The sequence below is a fragment of the Dipodomys spectabilis genome, unplaced genomic scaffold (genome assembly GCF_019054845.1).
Source record: "Dipodomys spectabilis isolate Male_0828 unplaced genomic scaffold, ASM1905484v1 ptg000318l, whole genome shotgun sequence".
NCBI classification, from domain to species: Eukaryota; Metazoa; Chordata; class Mammalia; order Rodentia; family Heteromyidae; genus Dipodomys; species Dipodomys spectabilis.
This window is the reverse complement of record NW_024870995.1, coordinates 55,730-71,519: the sequence shown is the minus strand read 5'-3', so window position 1 is coordinate 71,519 and position 15,790 is coordinate 55,730. Positions and strand designations below refer to the sequence as shown.

At 44.7% G+C, this 15,790-nt stretch overlaps 1 protein-coding gene across 1 annotated transcript in view; it reads right to left on the bottom strand.

The window, feature by feature from the left end:
* Nucleotides 1-13,211, bottom strand: part of LOC122127944 (protein inturned-like) — a 39,584-nt gene extending 26,373 nt beyond the window's left edge. The window contains exons 1-4 of the mRNA XM_042702260.1: nt 12,997-13,211; nt 12,162-12,365; nt 8,655-8,869; nt 2,395-2,480 (exon numbers count right to left, since the gene is read on the bottom strand). Coding sequence (XP_042558194.1) covers nt 2,395-2,480; nt 8,655-8,869; nt 12,162-12,365; nt 12,997-13,211 — 720 coding nt within the window. The remainder of the gene's footprint in view (nt 1-2,394; nt 2,481-8,654; nt 8,870-12,161; nt 12,366-12,996) is intronic.
* Nucleotides 13,212-15,790: the final 2,579 nt, after the last annotated feature.

The window sequence follows — 15,790 nt, the reverse complement described above, 5'->3', positions numbered from 1 at the left end:
CAATGCCATTTTGGAGTACAATATAGTTTCTCAATGCATAAATTTAACTCAGTTCTTCTTCCATTCTTAAAGTAATCTCCTAACTGGGTGCCAGTAGCTCACATCTATAATCCTAGCTATTCAGGAAGCTAAGAAGTCAAGATCTCACAGTACAAAGAGAAGCCAGTGCAGGAAGGTCTGTGTGAGACTCATCTCCAATTAACTACCCACCTAACAAAAGCCAGAAGTAGAGCTGTGGCATAAAGCTGTGGCACTTTAAAGTTACACTGTATAAAAAATACAACCGCATATACTATTGCAAAATGCCTATCTTTCTTTAAAGTAGGACATGGACCAATAGCAAATACATAGTTGCTTTTGTATATTTACTGAAGATATGCCCAAAACAGTCAAACCATAATTTCTTTCTTTTCTTTTTTTTTTGGTGGGTTGTGGGGCTTGAACTCTGGGCCTGGGCGCTGTTCCTCAGCTCTTCAGCTCAAAGCTGGCCCTCTACCACTTGAGCCACAGCACCACTTCCAGTTTTCTGGTGGTTTACTGTAGGTAAGAGTCTCACAGACTTTCCTGCCAGGGCTGGCTCTGAACCATAATCCTCAGATCTTAGCCTCCTGAGTAGCTACATTTACAGGCCTGAGTCACCAGCACTCAGCTATTTCTTTCTTTCTTATGTTATGCTTATATACAAATGAATCTGCAATCATTAATTAAATGTAAGTATAATGTAATTTTATAGTAAATATAAACATGATTGAGTTCTGGCAAAATTGTCATTCCACCTGTACTGCAACTGACATAGGCAAGAAATGAAGAACTCTGATATGTAGCCACTTTATCTGGGGAAGGCTGGTTCAGCTGTGAAAATGCTACAATTCTTGGTTACTTATTTTTTACTAGCTGCTAAGTCTCTTGAGGTACCGTAGTACCTTGTCCCAACCAAGTCCTCTCCTAACATCTAGAGACTAAAGAGGATAATGGCGAATTGGTTTCTAAGGGCTAATATTTCAAACACCACCCTGTCTTTACCTATATCCGCTTAGCCATCTGTAGTCATTGCTTGTCCGTAGCTATCAGTTATTCCATTGTTCATTTTAACTTTCTAAGGATATCTAAATTTACAAAGTTAGTGGAAATGTATGGTGGTGTATTTCAGAGAAGATAGTGAATGTAAGAAATCTTATTTTTTAGAAAACAGGGAATTTCATCATGGATCTTATTACAGAATATCAAAGCAGATACATGATTCTGACATATCAAGGATTTTATTCATGTTAACGAATCTGAAAACTACTTCATCCTCTCACTGTCTGATGGATCCTCTAACCTACTTAAAGCATATAATGTCTACCTTCCAAGTAAGAGAACATTGAAAAGAGTATTCCTATGAAAAGGAAAAGAACTTTCAAAATGCATTGAGTATCTTAAAATGTAATTTATAATATAAAATGTTGATATTTAGAGTATCATGTGACTTATAGGAGAAATTTATTTTTAACTCCCAACAGTTCAGGATGAAAGCTTACCTAAGTAACAAAAATCAAGAAAATAGTATAAGCAGATACTAAAGTAAAACAGTATTAAAAATTTTCTAGCATGAATTGTTTCAAAAACTCAGAAAACAAGCTGGGCGCTGGTGGCTTATGCCTGTAATCCTAGCTACTCAGGAGGCTGAGATATGAGGATCGCAATTCAAAGCCAGCCCGGGCAGGAAAGTCCATGAGACTCATCTCCAATTAACCACCAGAAAACCAGAAGTGGCACTGTGGCTCAAGTGGTAGAGTGCCAGCCTTGAGCTGAAGAACTGAGGTACAGCGCCCAGACCCAGAGTTCAAGCCCTATGACTAACCAAAAAAGCAAAACAGGGGCTGGGAAGGTGGCTCAGTGGTAGAGCGCTTGCCTTGCATGCATGAGGCCCTGGGTTCGATTCCTCAGCACCATATAAGCAAAAAGAAAAAAGCCAGAAGTGGCGCTGTGGCTCAAGTGGCAGAGCGCTAGCCTTGAGCTGAATAGCTGAGGGACAGCGCCCAGGCCTAGAGTTCAGGCCCCACGACCGGACCCCCCAAAAAATAAACAAAAACAAAAACACCCTCACAAAACAGACCACTGAATAGCTGTTTAAAATGACTCTTCTAGAAACTAGATTGGTATCGATCAGTACATATGGTAGTTAAAATGGCAAGGTGGTAATTATGTATGTTTCTATTATTATTGCTATTGCTGCTTCATTTAGAATGATTTTTATTTTTAGAAAAATACTACAAAGGTATTTCTTAAATATTCAAGAATAAATGTAATTCACATATTAAGCATGATAATTTTCATAATCTTAAAAAAGAAATACAAAATGTATGTATTTCATATAACTCATTGTAAAATGTTGCAAAAGAATGTTCAGACCTGCATGGGTCCAGGAATACAAGACAGAACTCTCTCTATGTTTTCTGAGGTCACAGCAACATCATTCACAGCAACAAGGACATCACCTAAAATTAGAATAATAAAAGATTGTTGTAGGAATATACAAACTCCAAAGAGATCTGGAATTGAAACATTAAAAAGAACGTACTCTTACTTAATCTAAGTACAGTAGAAAATGTGATATATACAGGTACTTATTTATCCAAGGCTGTGTTACACTAGTGACGTAACTATAGCCACTGCACTCTACCCTTCCCATTTTATAATACCGCCCAATAGAACTATAAATGAACTACAACCCATGAACATGTCAGGAAATGAAAATTCTCATTTGTGATATGTTTAGGAGAGTTACGTAAACTCAAGTAACAAAGTTTTAAGCATAAGCCAAGTATTGTAGTTAATGAAACAGAAGCTAATCACTGAGACCCCCAGTAAAACAAAGCAAAAAATCAGCTAAAATTCTAATTATGATCTAACTAGATCATAATTCAGTATTCTATGGTCTTATTGCTATTATTGATTTGTGTCTGTATGTATAGTTATTTGCTTCAAAGGTTAAAACCATATTAAAATATGCATCATGTTTCAGAAAAAAAAAATCCCCCTTTCCAGGACTATTCTTTCAATGTTGTCTGTTCATCAGATTTGATAATTAAAGATCAACGTTAAAATGGAAGTTTATTTTCAGATTATAATTAAACATAGTACTAAAACCAGCAAGGACTGGGAATGTGGCCTAGTGGTAGAGTGCTTGCCTAGTATGCATGAAGCCCTGGGTTTGATTCCTCAGTATCACATACACAGAAAAGGCCATAAGTGGCACTATGGCTCAAGTAGTAGAGTGCTAGCCTTGAACAAAAGAAGCTCAGGGACAATGCTCAGGCCCTGAGTTCAAGCCCCAGGCCTGGCCAAAAAAAAAAGCCTAAAACACCAGCAAGATATGTGAACAGAAACACAAACATACCTAAGTTACTTTTCTCATCATTCCAAAATATACCATTAGGCAATCAATTAAACAATCACATTCATTCAACAAGTACTTGTCAAGCATGTATCCAGGGACAAGTATTATTTTAGGAATTTCAGGTAAGACCATTCTACTCTCATGAAACCTAAAAGGTCTCAGGGGAAGATGGGTAATAAATATCTACACAGGGAAAACAGCACAGCAGACAAATCGTGGCTCTTTCACGTTTCTGTACATCTTGCAGGAAGAGGCAACAGAAACTTTGTTCTCTTTTCAGGGTTGCTTGTATAGTGAACAGCCTTGGATGAAACAAGAACAAAAAAAGTCTTGCTCAGTATCTTACTACTCATAATTGTTTAACAGCATGGTATTCCCTGAATGTAAAGTTCCTCAGTTTTAATATAAACTACTAGGTGTCTCTTGTTCTCTTTAGGAGTAGTGAATAGATGGAAATGCTGATACTTGTGCTGTTCCTTTCTCTTCCTGATTCTCTGTGTGGAAAAAAGACTGAGTTAGCAGAAAGAGTGGAGAAGGAGTTCCCTAGTCCATCCAGTGAAGGCTTTTATAAAGGCTGTTAGATGCTCAGGAAGTGCAATCCAGTTGAGAGCTCCCAATGGGGACAGAGTCATGGTCAACTACTACAGTACCTCAGGTAAGCTTGGAAACCCTCCCCCATCCTCTCTCCTTTCCTTTCCCTTTCTTTCCTCCCTCTCTCTCCCCCCTTCCCTCCCTCCCTTCTCTCACTCTTTGTTCTTTCTTCTCTCTTCTCACTTTACTTTGTGGCGTTTGGGCGGTAGTACTAGAGTTTAACCTTGAGCTGGAAGGCCATCACTACTACTTGAGCCACATACCAGGTACACTAGGAACTTTTCTTAAAAGAATTTGTAAACTGTTAGAAGGTTAGCAGGAATCTCCAATTATACTTCTTTGCAATATCCATTAGATATTAAATAAAGGAGAAAGAAATGTTTTCCTTAGGGACAGGTGTAGCTCAGCAGAAGAGAGCTTGCCTTGCACACACAAGGCCTTGGATCTGATTCCTGGCACCATGAAAAGCATAAAACTAAAACTAGAAATATTTTTCCATATGGACACACCAGCCATGAAGACTTTGCAGGATAACACAAAACAAAACTCCAAGTGGGACAAATATGTCTAAAGTAAATCCCAACATCATTCATGCCTATTACAGATAATGCTCCTTATATGTTGAGATAAAAATATTCACATGATTACATCACTTTCTCTTCAATGTCCTTCAAAATTCCTATTCTTTTTAATGTTAATATCTTTATTTAAAAAACTTTATATCACATTTTATTAAATTATACTAAACAACAAGGTATTTATTTGGCCAGCAGTATTTTCTTTGTGGGAATCTTATTTAAAACCAATTTTTAGGATGTGATAAGCAGCATGGGGGCAAGAGGCATGAACATGTGGCATAATAAATATAATTTCCCATTCCAAATACAATGTGGATCTAAGGGTAGTGGCTGGAAGCCAGCCTGGGCAGGAAGGTCCATAAGACTTATATGCCAGAAGGGCAGACCACTGAGCAAAAAAGGTCAGGGACAGCACCCAGGCCCTAAGCTCTAGGACCTGTATACATGAGCATGTGTGCACACACACACACACCTTAAAATTCCCAGTGTCTTTTTAGTTTCAAATAAATACCTATTATGAGAGTAAGGGTGGAAAACACTCCCTACTCCCAAGCCCTCTAAGCAAATAAACTCAGGAATAGCACCCAGGCCCTGAGTTCATGCCACAGGACTAGCACCAAAAAAAAGTAAATGGATGTTTTTCTTAAAGGAATATATTGGTATGGTTAGTATATTCAAATATGAATACTTTTTTGTTTTTATTGCAGTGCTGGGAATTGAACCCAAGGTCTCACACCTGCTATGCATGTACTCTACCACTGAGCCACATTTTTTTTTTTTAATAAATGACATTTATTTGGGTCATTATAAGATCATTTACTGACATTTATAGCTGACTGCAAACTATAACATTCAGAAGAAACTACAAGCCTCTTTTTATCCCCATTTTTGGGGGGCTGGAGGGAGTGAGGTTTAAGCCACACCTCCAGCCATGTTTTAATTGGTTGTGTGCATGTGTACATGTGTGCATACATGCATACATATGCGCAAATGTGTATGTGCATGCTGAACTCGGATTCCTGCTCTTTCTCACAGCTTTCTGTTGGACATTCCAACACTTGAGCAACACCTCCAGCCCAGAATTTTGCTGGTTAAGTAAGTAGAGATAGTCATGAACAGTTCTGTTTGGGATGGCTTCAAAACATACCCTTCAAGACTGAGATCCTGAGATCCTGATCCTGAGTCACTAGGGTTACAGCTCTGAGCCATCGGTGCTCAGCCTCACTGGCTATGTTTATGAAGGTGTCTCTCCTCCTGGGTGAGCACCTACACCATTATGTTTGAGAGGGGTCTCTCTTCTAGCCTAGATGAGCACTTGGACCATTATACACCACTTTTAGGCTTATTGTAGTTGTTTGGATCTGCTACTCCATCTAGCTTCCCTCAGTTGAGATGGGAGTCTTGTGGATTTTTTTGTCCCAGCTGGCCTTGAACCTCAACCTTCCCAATCACAGAGCACATGTAGGTTAAGATAGCAGGTTTGTGCCACTGTGCCCAGTTATGGGTTGAGAAGGGGTTCTGAAAACTTTTCTGCCTGGTCTGACCTCAAACCACAATTCTCCCACTGTTAACCTCCCAAGAGGCAGGATTATAGGTATGATCCACTGAACCTGCTTTTTCTGTTCATGATTGATGACACATGCTAACAAAGGCCAAGAAAAGGTAGAATTCTTACAGGATAAACAGTGGGATTATTCATGACAGAAATTCTCTTCTCTATGCTTCTTTCATGCAAACTAGCTTGCAAGAGAGGAGGGTAAAGAGATTGTGGAAATTCATCTATAATCCAGTCTAAATAGGCATTGAGAGCAAAGGGTCCGTATGTAGAACGGGAATGCACTGCTTGGAATTTCCAACCATGTGGGATTCTCAATTACTGTGGTTAGCTAACAACCAGGTTGGATTTCACAAACATGAGACAGATCTTTTGAAGTAGAAGGACTGACCTTAAAAGATATTCCAGTTTAGTCCCATTACTTTACAAAAAAAATTTTTTTGAGGACTTAGAATGACACGGGTATGCATTGTATTCTGTTCTAATTATCCACTGCTCTATAACAAACCATCCAAAACATGTAGTGCTTAAAACAGCAGCAATCATGTATTAGCTCTCCTCACTGTAGGCTCAGCGATGGCTCCTCAGGCAGTTAAGGCTAAATGGTCATTGTGGCTAGTCATCTCAAAGACTTCTTTATTCATGTCTGGTAGGTGGGACCTCAGCTAGGCTATCAGTCCTGTGTGTACTCTTGGCCTCTCCACGTCTAGAGACAAGAAAATCTTGTTGCAACCATTTTGGAACACCCAATTTTCATAGACATACTTCCTACGTGGTTCTGAGGACTCTGTAAAGTCCTAACATGGTACTTATGCTACTCTGTAAGGCTCTCTACCTAGTTATGGTCTAGTTCTTCCATTATTCTATGACCTACTTTAAATAATTTAGATAATTTTAAGCAGTTCTGGAATTTAGGAGACATATAAATTGTTTTCACTTGTTGAGTCAATGAAGAATTGAAATGAGACTTTAGGTCAGATATTATTTTAAGAATGTTTCTATACACACACACATATGGACAAAAAATATGGAAAGTAAGTATTAAATTCATGAAGGAAAGGGCAAAGATAAAACGTTTCTCTTAGAGAAGAGCTTATATTTTGGTGTGCGTATCTTGCCAGTACTGGGGCTCAAACTCAGGGCACTCTCCCTTGGCATTCTGCTCAAGGCTAACACCAAGTGAGCCGTATCTCTACTTTCTCATATTTTTAAAATTTTTATTGTTATTATAAAGGTGATTCAGAGAGGGGTTACACTTACAGTAAGGCAAACAAAGAGTGCTATCTACTAAAGCCACTAAGATGGGTTAACTCAAGACTATTAGCTTTTAGAACTGTGGCTTTTTTTTTTTGTCAGTTGTGAGGCTTGAACCCTGGGTCTAGGTGCTGTACCTTAGCTCTTCAGCTCAAGACTAGCGTTCTACCACTTGAGCCACAGAGCCACTTCCGGTTTTCGGGTGGTTTATTGGAGATGGGAATCTCACGGACTTTCCTACCTGAGCTAGCTTTGAACCGTGATCCTCAGATCTCAGCCTAGGATTACAAGCTAGGATTACAAGCGTGAGCCACCAGAGCCTGGCTTGACTTTTATGTTTCACTAATAAATGTATTCTCAGATTTGATCAGCTTATCTTCAAGTAAGCACATGCTACTAACTTAAACATGATATATAATAGCTCAAAGTGTATCAATATAATCAAAATAACTCATGGGTTTTTTTCACAAAATTGGTAGTATATTTCATGACATGTACCTTTAAAAGGAAGTGTATGTATATGATCACTATTGCTAAGTATGCCAAACCACTCTGTGAAATTATTGGACTCAAGTACATACACTTTAAAAGTATACTTATTCATATATTATATATTTTGTGTTATTTTTTGATACAATCATTGAAGTCCAAATTATTACCACTATGTAATCAACTTCTTTCTCTCTCTCTCTCAGAATATATAACCAAGATGTTACAAAACTGTACAAATCAAAATTAGTTAAGCTGTTCCCTGACAACTCACATATGTATCCAACCATCTAAAGTGCTATCTTAAGAACACTGTGCTTTGTGGTTTACTATCTGTAACCATTTCACTACTATACCAGATATTTATCAGTCCTTAATATGTTAAGAATACATAAATTCTGGTTTGTATCATGTCCTTCACATGGACTCATTAACCATGTGTCTCTGCAGACAAGGACTGATGTTCATGAGGCACACTTACCAATTAACACCTGGCCACTCTTCATAGCAGACCCTCCAGGCAGCAGGCCGTGGACCACAAGCCTCTCTCCACTGCCCTGTTTTCCAATTCTTCTCCAACTCCACTTGTTCTGATGGATAATTCCAAACAGTACTTCCAGAAGTTTAAGCTGCTCTTTGGCTTTGCTGACAGTTAATTTTTTGGGATTTACATAAATATTCACATCTTTATGCATCTGTTGGACAATGATACCTGCCTTCTGATGGGACTGATGCTTTAGAATGGATACCGGCCCATTATCATTGCTATTTTTTTTATTGTAGCACTTGGGTAAAAGTCTTTTACCTTTTAAAATTTTAGTAAACTGTTTGAGTTTGGGTTGATACTTTTTTCTTTCCTTGTAATTATCTTCCTCAATGATAATCTCATTTTCACTGAATCTGACATGGTTCACAGTCGATGTCTCAGGAAAAATGCTTTCTTCTTCATCTTCACTCAATTCCAAATAAAACAGCTCACCACTTTTTTGCACACTGTCCAGCCACTCAGGTTCAAAATCACTATGCAAAATTTAAAAATGATAACCATAATATCAATCCAATGTAAGAAAGACAGTTCTATTCTCTTATTAGGGAGTTATGATCAGCTTTACAGATAAGGAGGCAGAAGGGGTGGAAGTTATCTGATTTTTTAAAATTCTTTTCGCTTCTAATTCATTTCCTTAAAATGCATTTTGTAGACTCCTGAAGAATGGAGACACAATGTTGGGAACTGCGTAAGTTTGCGGCAGGCAGGCATGGGACCCCAAGCCCAGATCCTCCCAATCATTTGGATTCTACAGATCCCTCCCTCATATAACCTCCAAGAACTGTACAACTGTGGGTGGGTTAGGCTCAGTTGCCAAGTATTTATGCCTTCTTGTTCTGAGCACTGGGCCTGATCAGCCACTAATAGAATCAATTGCTAATAGAAGGGCTGATTGTGCATTTCTGAGCTACTTTCACTATAGAAGCTTCCCTTCTTTGTGTACTGGGAACCAATGCTGGCTACAGGGCACTTCACAGGCTGAGCCCTGCAGTTTGTGTATCTGAGGACATCAAGCCTCCAAGTCTAGGCATGACCTATTAATGTACGAGACAATAGAGCACACAGAGGCTTGAGTCCTACCTGGGTAGGCAGAGAACTTCCTAGTTCTCTTAAGCATTTTCCCTGCTGAACAGTTCACTCCCTGTGTAGGGGAGAAGGTTATGGAATCACATGATTCAGTGTCTGTGCTCAGGGAAACACTCTATTACTGAGTATACAGAATATATAAAGAGCTAAAAAAAAAATTAACATCAAAGAAACAAACAACCCAGCAAGTGGACAAATGACTGGAACAGATACTTCTCCAAGAAGTACAAATGGCCAATAAACACATTTAAAAAGTCAACATCCTTGAAGGAAATGTAACTAAAACACCTGAAAGAATGTCAATCATGGAGAAAAAAACATCAAATACTGGGAGGGGAAATACTTATACACTGATAGTAGAAATACAAGTTAGTGCAACCACTGTGGAAATTAGTATGAAGACTCTTCAAGCTAAAAATCAAACTAGACATTGTCACGTTAAGCAAAATAAGACAGACTGAGAAAGACAAATATTCTTTGTTTTCATATGTGAAAAATAAGCGACATGAGTGCAATACAGACACTATTTGGGGAGGGAAAGAGCAGAAATAAAGCCTTCCTCTCTCCCACTGTTTATCCTGGGTATTTCTACACAAAGATCAAAAGCTGACTGAAAGTAGAAATTTATATGGATCAAGAGACATACAGCCAGGTGCCAGTGGCTCACATCTGTAATCCTAGCTACTCAGGGGGCTGAGAGGTAAGGATCATGGTTTGAAACCATCCCAGGAAGGAAAGTCCATGAGATGCTTACCTGTAGCTCAAGTGATACAGTTTGAGCCTCGAGCAAAAGGAGCTTAGGGACAGTGCCCAGGTTAAGAGTTCAAGGCCCAGGACCAGCCAAAAAACAAAAACAGGTACATACAAATTTAAATAATAGATTATAGTTATCTGCTTTATAATTTTACCCTTTTAGTTTGGTATGCTGTTTGTATTAGCAGTAAGCAATCCCAAGAAATATTTTTCCACTTACTCAACATAAATACCTGACTTGCTGGGAGCCGATGGCTCAGGCCTGTAATCCTAGCTACTAGGAAGGGTGAGATCTGAGGATGGTGGTTCAAAGCCAGCCCGGGCAGGAAAATCCATGAGACTCTTATGTCCAATAAACCACTCAGAAAACCGGAAGTGGCGCTGTGGCTCAAGTGGTAGAGCGCTAGCCTTGAGCTGAAGAGCTCAGGGACAGTGCCCAGGCTCAGAGTTCAAGCTCCATGACCGACTAAATAAGTAAATAAATAAATAGCTCACTTAAATCCTGAAATTTGAATAGAAGACAACCTTTTGGATATAATTCAAAGATCCATGGAGCTGATGGGATGGATATTGGAGGATGGCACTCAGCTGTAGCAAATAATAGTAACAGTGGTAAACACAAGTGGTGAAGGAGTGAGTTGGAGAGAGTAAGAGAGAACTCCAAACGCAAGTAGCCCCAGTGCCACCCACCCATCGATCGCCTAAAAAATAAAACCCAGAAAAAGACATGATCAAGTAGCCAAAATTCAAGTTCTGAAGCAGAAATTAAGACTGCTATAGAAGGACAGATGCTAAAGTAAGTCTGAGAGAGATGAGGGAAGGATCTAGAAGAAGCACTTAGTTGGACCTCAGTGATTTTAACAAGTGAAAACAGGAAGAAAGAAGGCTCAAACAGAGGAGCCAAGTACACGAATCTGTAGGTGTGAAAGAACATGGCTAGTGTAAAACGAAGTGCAGGCGCTGGGAAGGTGGCTCCGCGGGAGCGCGCTGGCCTCGGGCTGAGGAGCTGAGGACAGCGCCCAGGCCCGAGTTCAGGCCCCACGACCCACAAAAAACAAAAATAAAAAAAAGAAGTGCACATTTCGTGTGTCCGAAACACAAGTTGCTTTGAAGATGCAGAGTAACGCCAGGATCCCGAGGCTCACGCCTCTAACCCTAGGTGCTCTAGAGGCTGCTATCTGAGGACCATGGGCCGAGGCCAACCCTGGCGGGAATGCCCACGACGCGCTCATCTCCAGTTAACCTCCAAAAGCCTACGGTGCAGAGGGAGCAGAAAACTCCTCAGGACTGCACCCAGGCCCCGTCCAGCCCCGGGGCTTTGCACGCATGCGCGCGCGCACACGGGGGAAACAAGGGGAGCGCCGGGCACGCGCACGCCACGCAAGGCCGGGCTAGAAGAGGGTGCGAAGCTACAGCTGGAGCCACGGCGAGACCCAGCTACCAGCCCTGCGTGCTCTCCGCACAGAGCGGCCCGGCGCGGGCGCACGCCCGCCATCCCAGCTGCTCAGGACGCGGTTCGAAGCCAGCCCGGGCAGGCACGCTCCGGACGCCCGTCACAGCGCCCGCCGAGACCAAGAAGGCCCGGTCCGCGCCCGGAGCGGGCGGAAAACGGAAATCACCTTACAACAAGGCCTCACTGCAGAACGGGACTCCGCCGGCCCGGCTCGGCCCCACCTCCGGCCAGCGAGCCCGCCCGGCCCGGCCCCCCCGCCCGGCACGGCCAGAGCCCGCCCCGCCCGCCCGGCCCCACCGCCCCGGCCCCACCTCCGGCCAGCGAGCCCGCCCCGCCCGCCCCGGCCCCACTGCCCCGCCCGGCCCCCCCCCCCCCCCCCCGCCACGCCCGGCCCCACAGCCCCGGCCCCACCTCCGGCCAGCGAGCCCGCCCCGCCCGGCCCGGCCCGGCCCGGCCCGGCCGCAGACCCTTACGTGGAGCCGCTGCCCGCGGAGGTGTCCGAGCCCCAGACGCTGTCCGCGTCCTCCGAGTCACGGTTCTCGTCCTCGTCCCGCGCGTCCGGGCTCCGACGCGTGCAAGCCGCCGCCGCGGACGCCATGCTCGGGACGCAGGCCCCGAGGGTCCGCGCCGGGCTCGTCCCCGGCCGCCAACGGCCACGTGACTCAGGCGCCGCGCTGCTATTGGCGGCTGCCCGGTTGCCGGGGAACGGAGACGCGGCGACCGCCCCGCCCCCCCCCCTCCTCCCCATTCATCCCGTCTCCCTCCTCCCCTCCTCCTCCCCTCCCTCTCCTCCTCCCCTTCCTCCTCCCCATTCATCCCGTCTCCCTCCCCTCCCCTCCTCCCCTCCCCGCCTCCCCTCCCCGCCTCCTCGCGCCCGCCCCTCCCCCTCTCCTCCCCGCCCCCTCCCCCGCCCTCTCCTCCTCCCCTCTCCCTCCTCCTCCTCCCACGCCCTCCCCTCCCCTCTCCCTCCCCTCCCCGCTGCGGACTGGGCGCTTCTTGACTAGGAAACATCCGCTGGAGGGCGGTGGGCAGCTGCGTTTTCCCTTGGGAGTGGGGCGCGGACGCCGGTGCTCCGGTAAGGACGAGGGGACGGAGCCCCGGAGCCACCGACCTCGCTAGAGACCCGCCACGGGAGCGCCCCACGGCGTCCACGGCGGGGAAACCGAGGCCCCAGCCACGGAGCGCCCACGGCGGGGAAACCGAGGCCCCAGCCACGGAGCGCCCACGGCGGGGAAACCGAGGCCCCAGCCACGGAGCGCCCACGCGCCCACGGCGGGGAAACCGAGGCCCCAGCCACGGAGCGCCCACGCGCCCAGGCCGGCCTTGTCGCCCTTGGCCACGTGGCGGTCCGGCCGCGCCCGGAGGAGGCCGCCACCCCCCGCCGCCTGCCGCACCGGGAAGCCCCCAGGCCGCGCCGCCACGGGCCGCCGGCTGCTGCGCTCGCCAAGGGGCGTCGGAAATGGGGTGAGCCGAGTGCGGGCCGCCACCGCAGCCCCGCGTCCTGTCCTGTCCAATGGCGTCATCGTCCCGCGTCCTGTCCCGTCCAATGGCGTCAGCACCCCACATTCTGTAAAACAGCGTCATCGCCCCACGTCCTGTCCCATCCAACGGTGTCCTCGCCCCGCGTCCTGTCCAATGGCGTCATCGCCCCACGTCCTGACCTGTCCAATGGCGTCATCGCCCCGCGTCCCGTCCCTCGGCGTCATCGCCCCGCGACCCGGCCCACGGGCGTCAACGCCCCGACGGCGGCGCGCGTTCCCGGCGCCTCCTTGACACGTGAGCCGCCGCGGCGTCGAGGCCGCTCCCGGAAGCGTGGCGCGACGGGGCCTGCGGCTGAGTGCCCGCCGCCCTCGCAGGCGTCCCCGGCGGCGTCCCCGGGCGCCTCGCTCCCGCCTGCCCGGCCCAGCTCCTCCGGAGAGGAGCCCGGAGCCTCCCGGTCCCGCCCCACCCGCCCGACGACCTCCGGGTGCTGCCTCCTGCCACTAGGCATCCTCTTTCCCCCCTTTTCCTCTGCTTTTTTGCCAGTCCTGGGCTTGAACTCAGGGCCGCCTCCGGCCTTTTCCCTGCGTGCGGCTCTGAGGAATCGAACCCAAGGCTTCGCGCAGGCTCGGCAAGCGCGCTACCCCTTCCCAGCCCCCCCTAACCAGTCTGTTCTCATACATAGCTCATAAAGGGCTAAGTAATATCAGACTGTCTTGTTTATAAATTGTTTAGAAATAATATATCTGTATTCCCCGCTAAATGACAACTAGATGGCAAAATATTCTCCTTTTCTAATAAAGGTCTTTAACCTTTTGTAAGATTGAACTGAAGCAAAAAAAAAAAAAAAGCAAAAAAACCCCTGGTTAAACGGTAATTCCTTTGCTCAACTTCTTACAGATAATAAAAATTAATCAAACTTGTATCTTCTACAAAGTTTTAACACTCTTTGATCTATTGGAGAGAATGAAGAAAAGTTTGTGATTTCATTTAGAGTCTTTATATAATACTCCATTCCAGAACTGGTAATTACAAGACTTAAAAGTTTTAGACTGGGATATATTCTTATTTTCTAAAGACCCACCATCTTCTGAAGCCTGTATGTTTCGTTTAGCTCAGAAGAGACATGAGGTCCTTATTTCCATAGATTATAATCAGGGAAACAATAGAATGAAATAAAATATACTAGAGATAAGACATAATTAAATATTTACCATCTGTAGCAGGTGCAAGAGCTCTTTCCCCTGGTAGCAACAGGAGCCAGGGATGGGCAATAAATGAAAACTGGACCACAGGAGGTTGCATTCATTTAAAGCTATAAATCACAAGGCAAACACTCCATAAAATGTAGTTTCATTAGATTCCAGTTAATAGTGCTTTAACTGTGAACAAAGAACTAGTACTTTATGAATTATGTAGTATAATGAAAGCCACTGTCCCTGAGCTCTTCAGCTCAAGGCAAGTGCTGTACCACTTTAGCCACAGTGCCACTTCTGGCCTTTTCTGCTTATGTGGTGCTGAGGAATCGAACCCAGGGCTTCATGAATACAAGGCAAGCACTCTACCACTGAGCCACCTTCCCAGCCCAAAGCCACAACTTTTTTTTAAAAAAAAATTGTGAATAAATGACTTTGTAAAGCAGCAAACTATTTTAAAACTAGAATTTTAGCCAGGTGCTGATGGCCCTCACCTTTAATCCTAGCTACTCAGGAGGCTGAGATCTGAGGACTGCAGTTCAAAGCCAGCCCTAGAAGGAAAGTCCATGAGACTCTTATGTCCAGTTAATCACCCAAAAGGTGGAGGGGGAGCTGTGGCTCAAGTGGTAGAGTGATAGCCTTAAGCAGAACAGCTCAGAAACAGTGCCTAGGATCTGAGTTTAAGCCCCAGGACTGGCACACAATGAACACAATGCACAGGCCATGATAAGAACTTTCTGAGCAGAGTTCCGGGGGCTCAACAAACTGACAATGAAATGTAAAAATGGGATTGCATCAAACTGGAAAGTGTCTGTACAGCAAAAGACATAGTTATTAAGCTAAAAATACAGCCTACAATGTGGGAGATCTTTGCCCTTTGACAAGTGCCTAATATCCAAAATACACAAGGAGACAAGGGCCTAATATCCAAAATACACAAGGAGCTAAAGAAACTGCCCACCCCCATTAATAACCCAAAAATAAATGGAAAAAAGGAGCCAGAGACTTTTCAGAAGAAAAATGGCCGCTAAATAGAGGAAATGCTCAACATCCCTAGCCATAAAGAAAATGCAAATCAAAACTATATGGGAGAAAATGAGGGAGAGAGTTGTACTGTTTGATAAGAAATGTATTCATTGATAAGAAATGTACTTGTGTAACTGTAACCCCTCTATAGGTCACCTTTACGACAAAAGTAAATTAAATTTAAAAATAACTATTTAGATTTCATCTTACCCCAGTTAGATTGGCAGCATCTAGAAAACAAACACAAACAAATCTTGGTGGGGATTCTGGGGGAAAAGGAACCCTGTGGCACTGTTGGAGGGAATGTAAACTAGTGCAACCACTCTAGAAGGCAGTGTGAAGATTCCTGAAATATAGAAACCACTTTTGGGCATCTACCTAGAATGTTACAAGTCAGGATA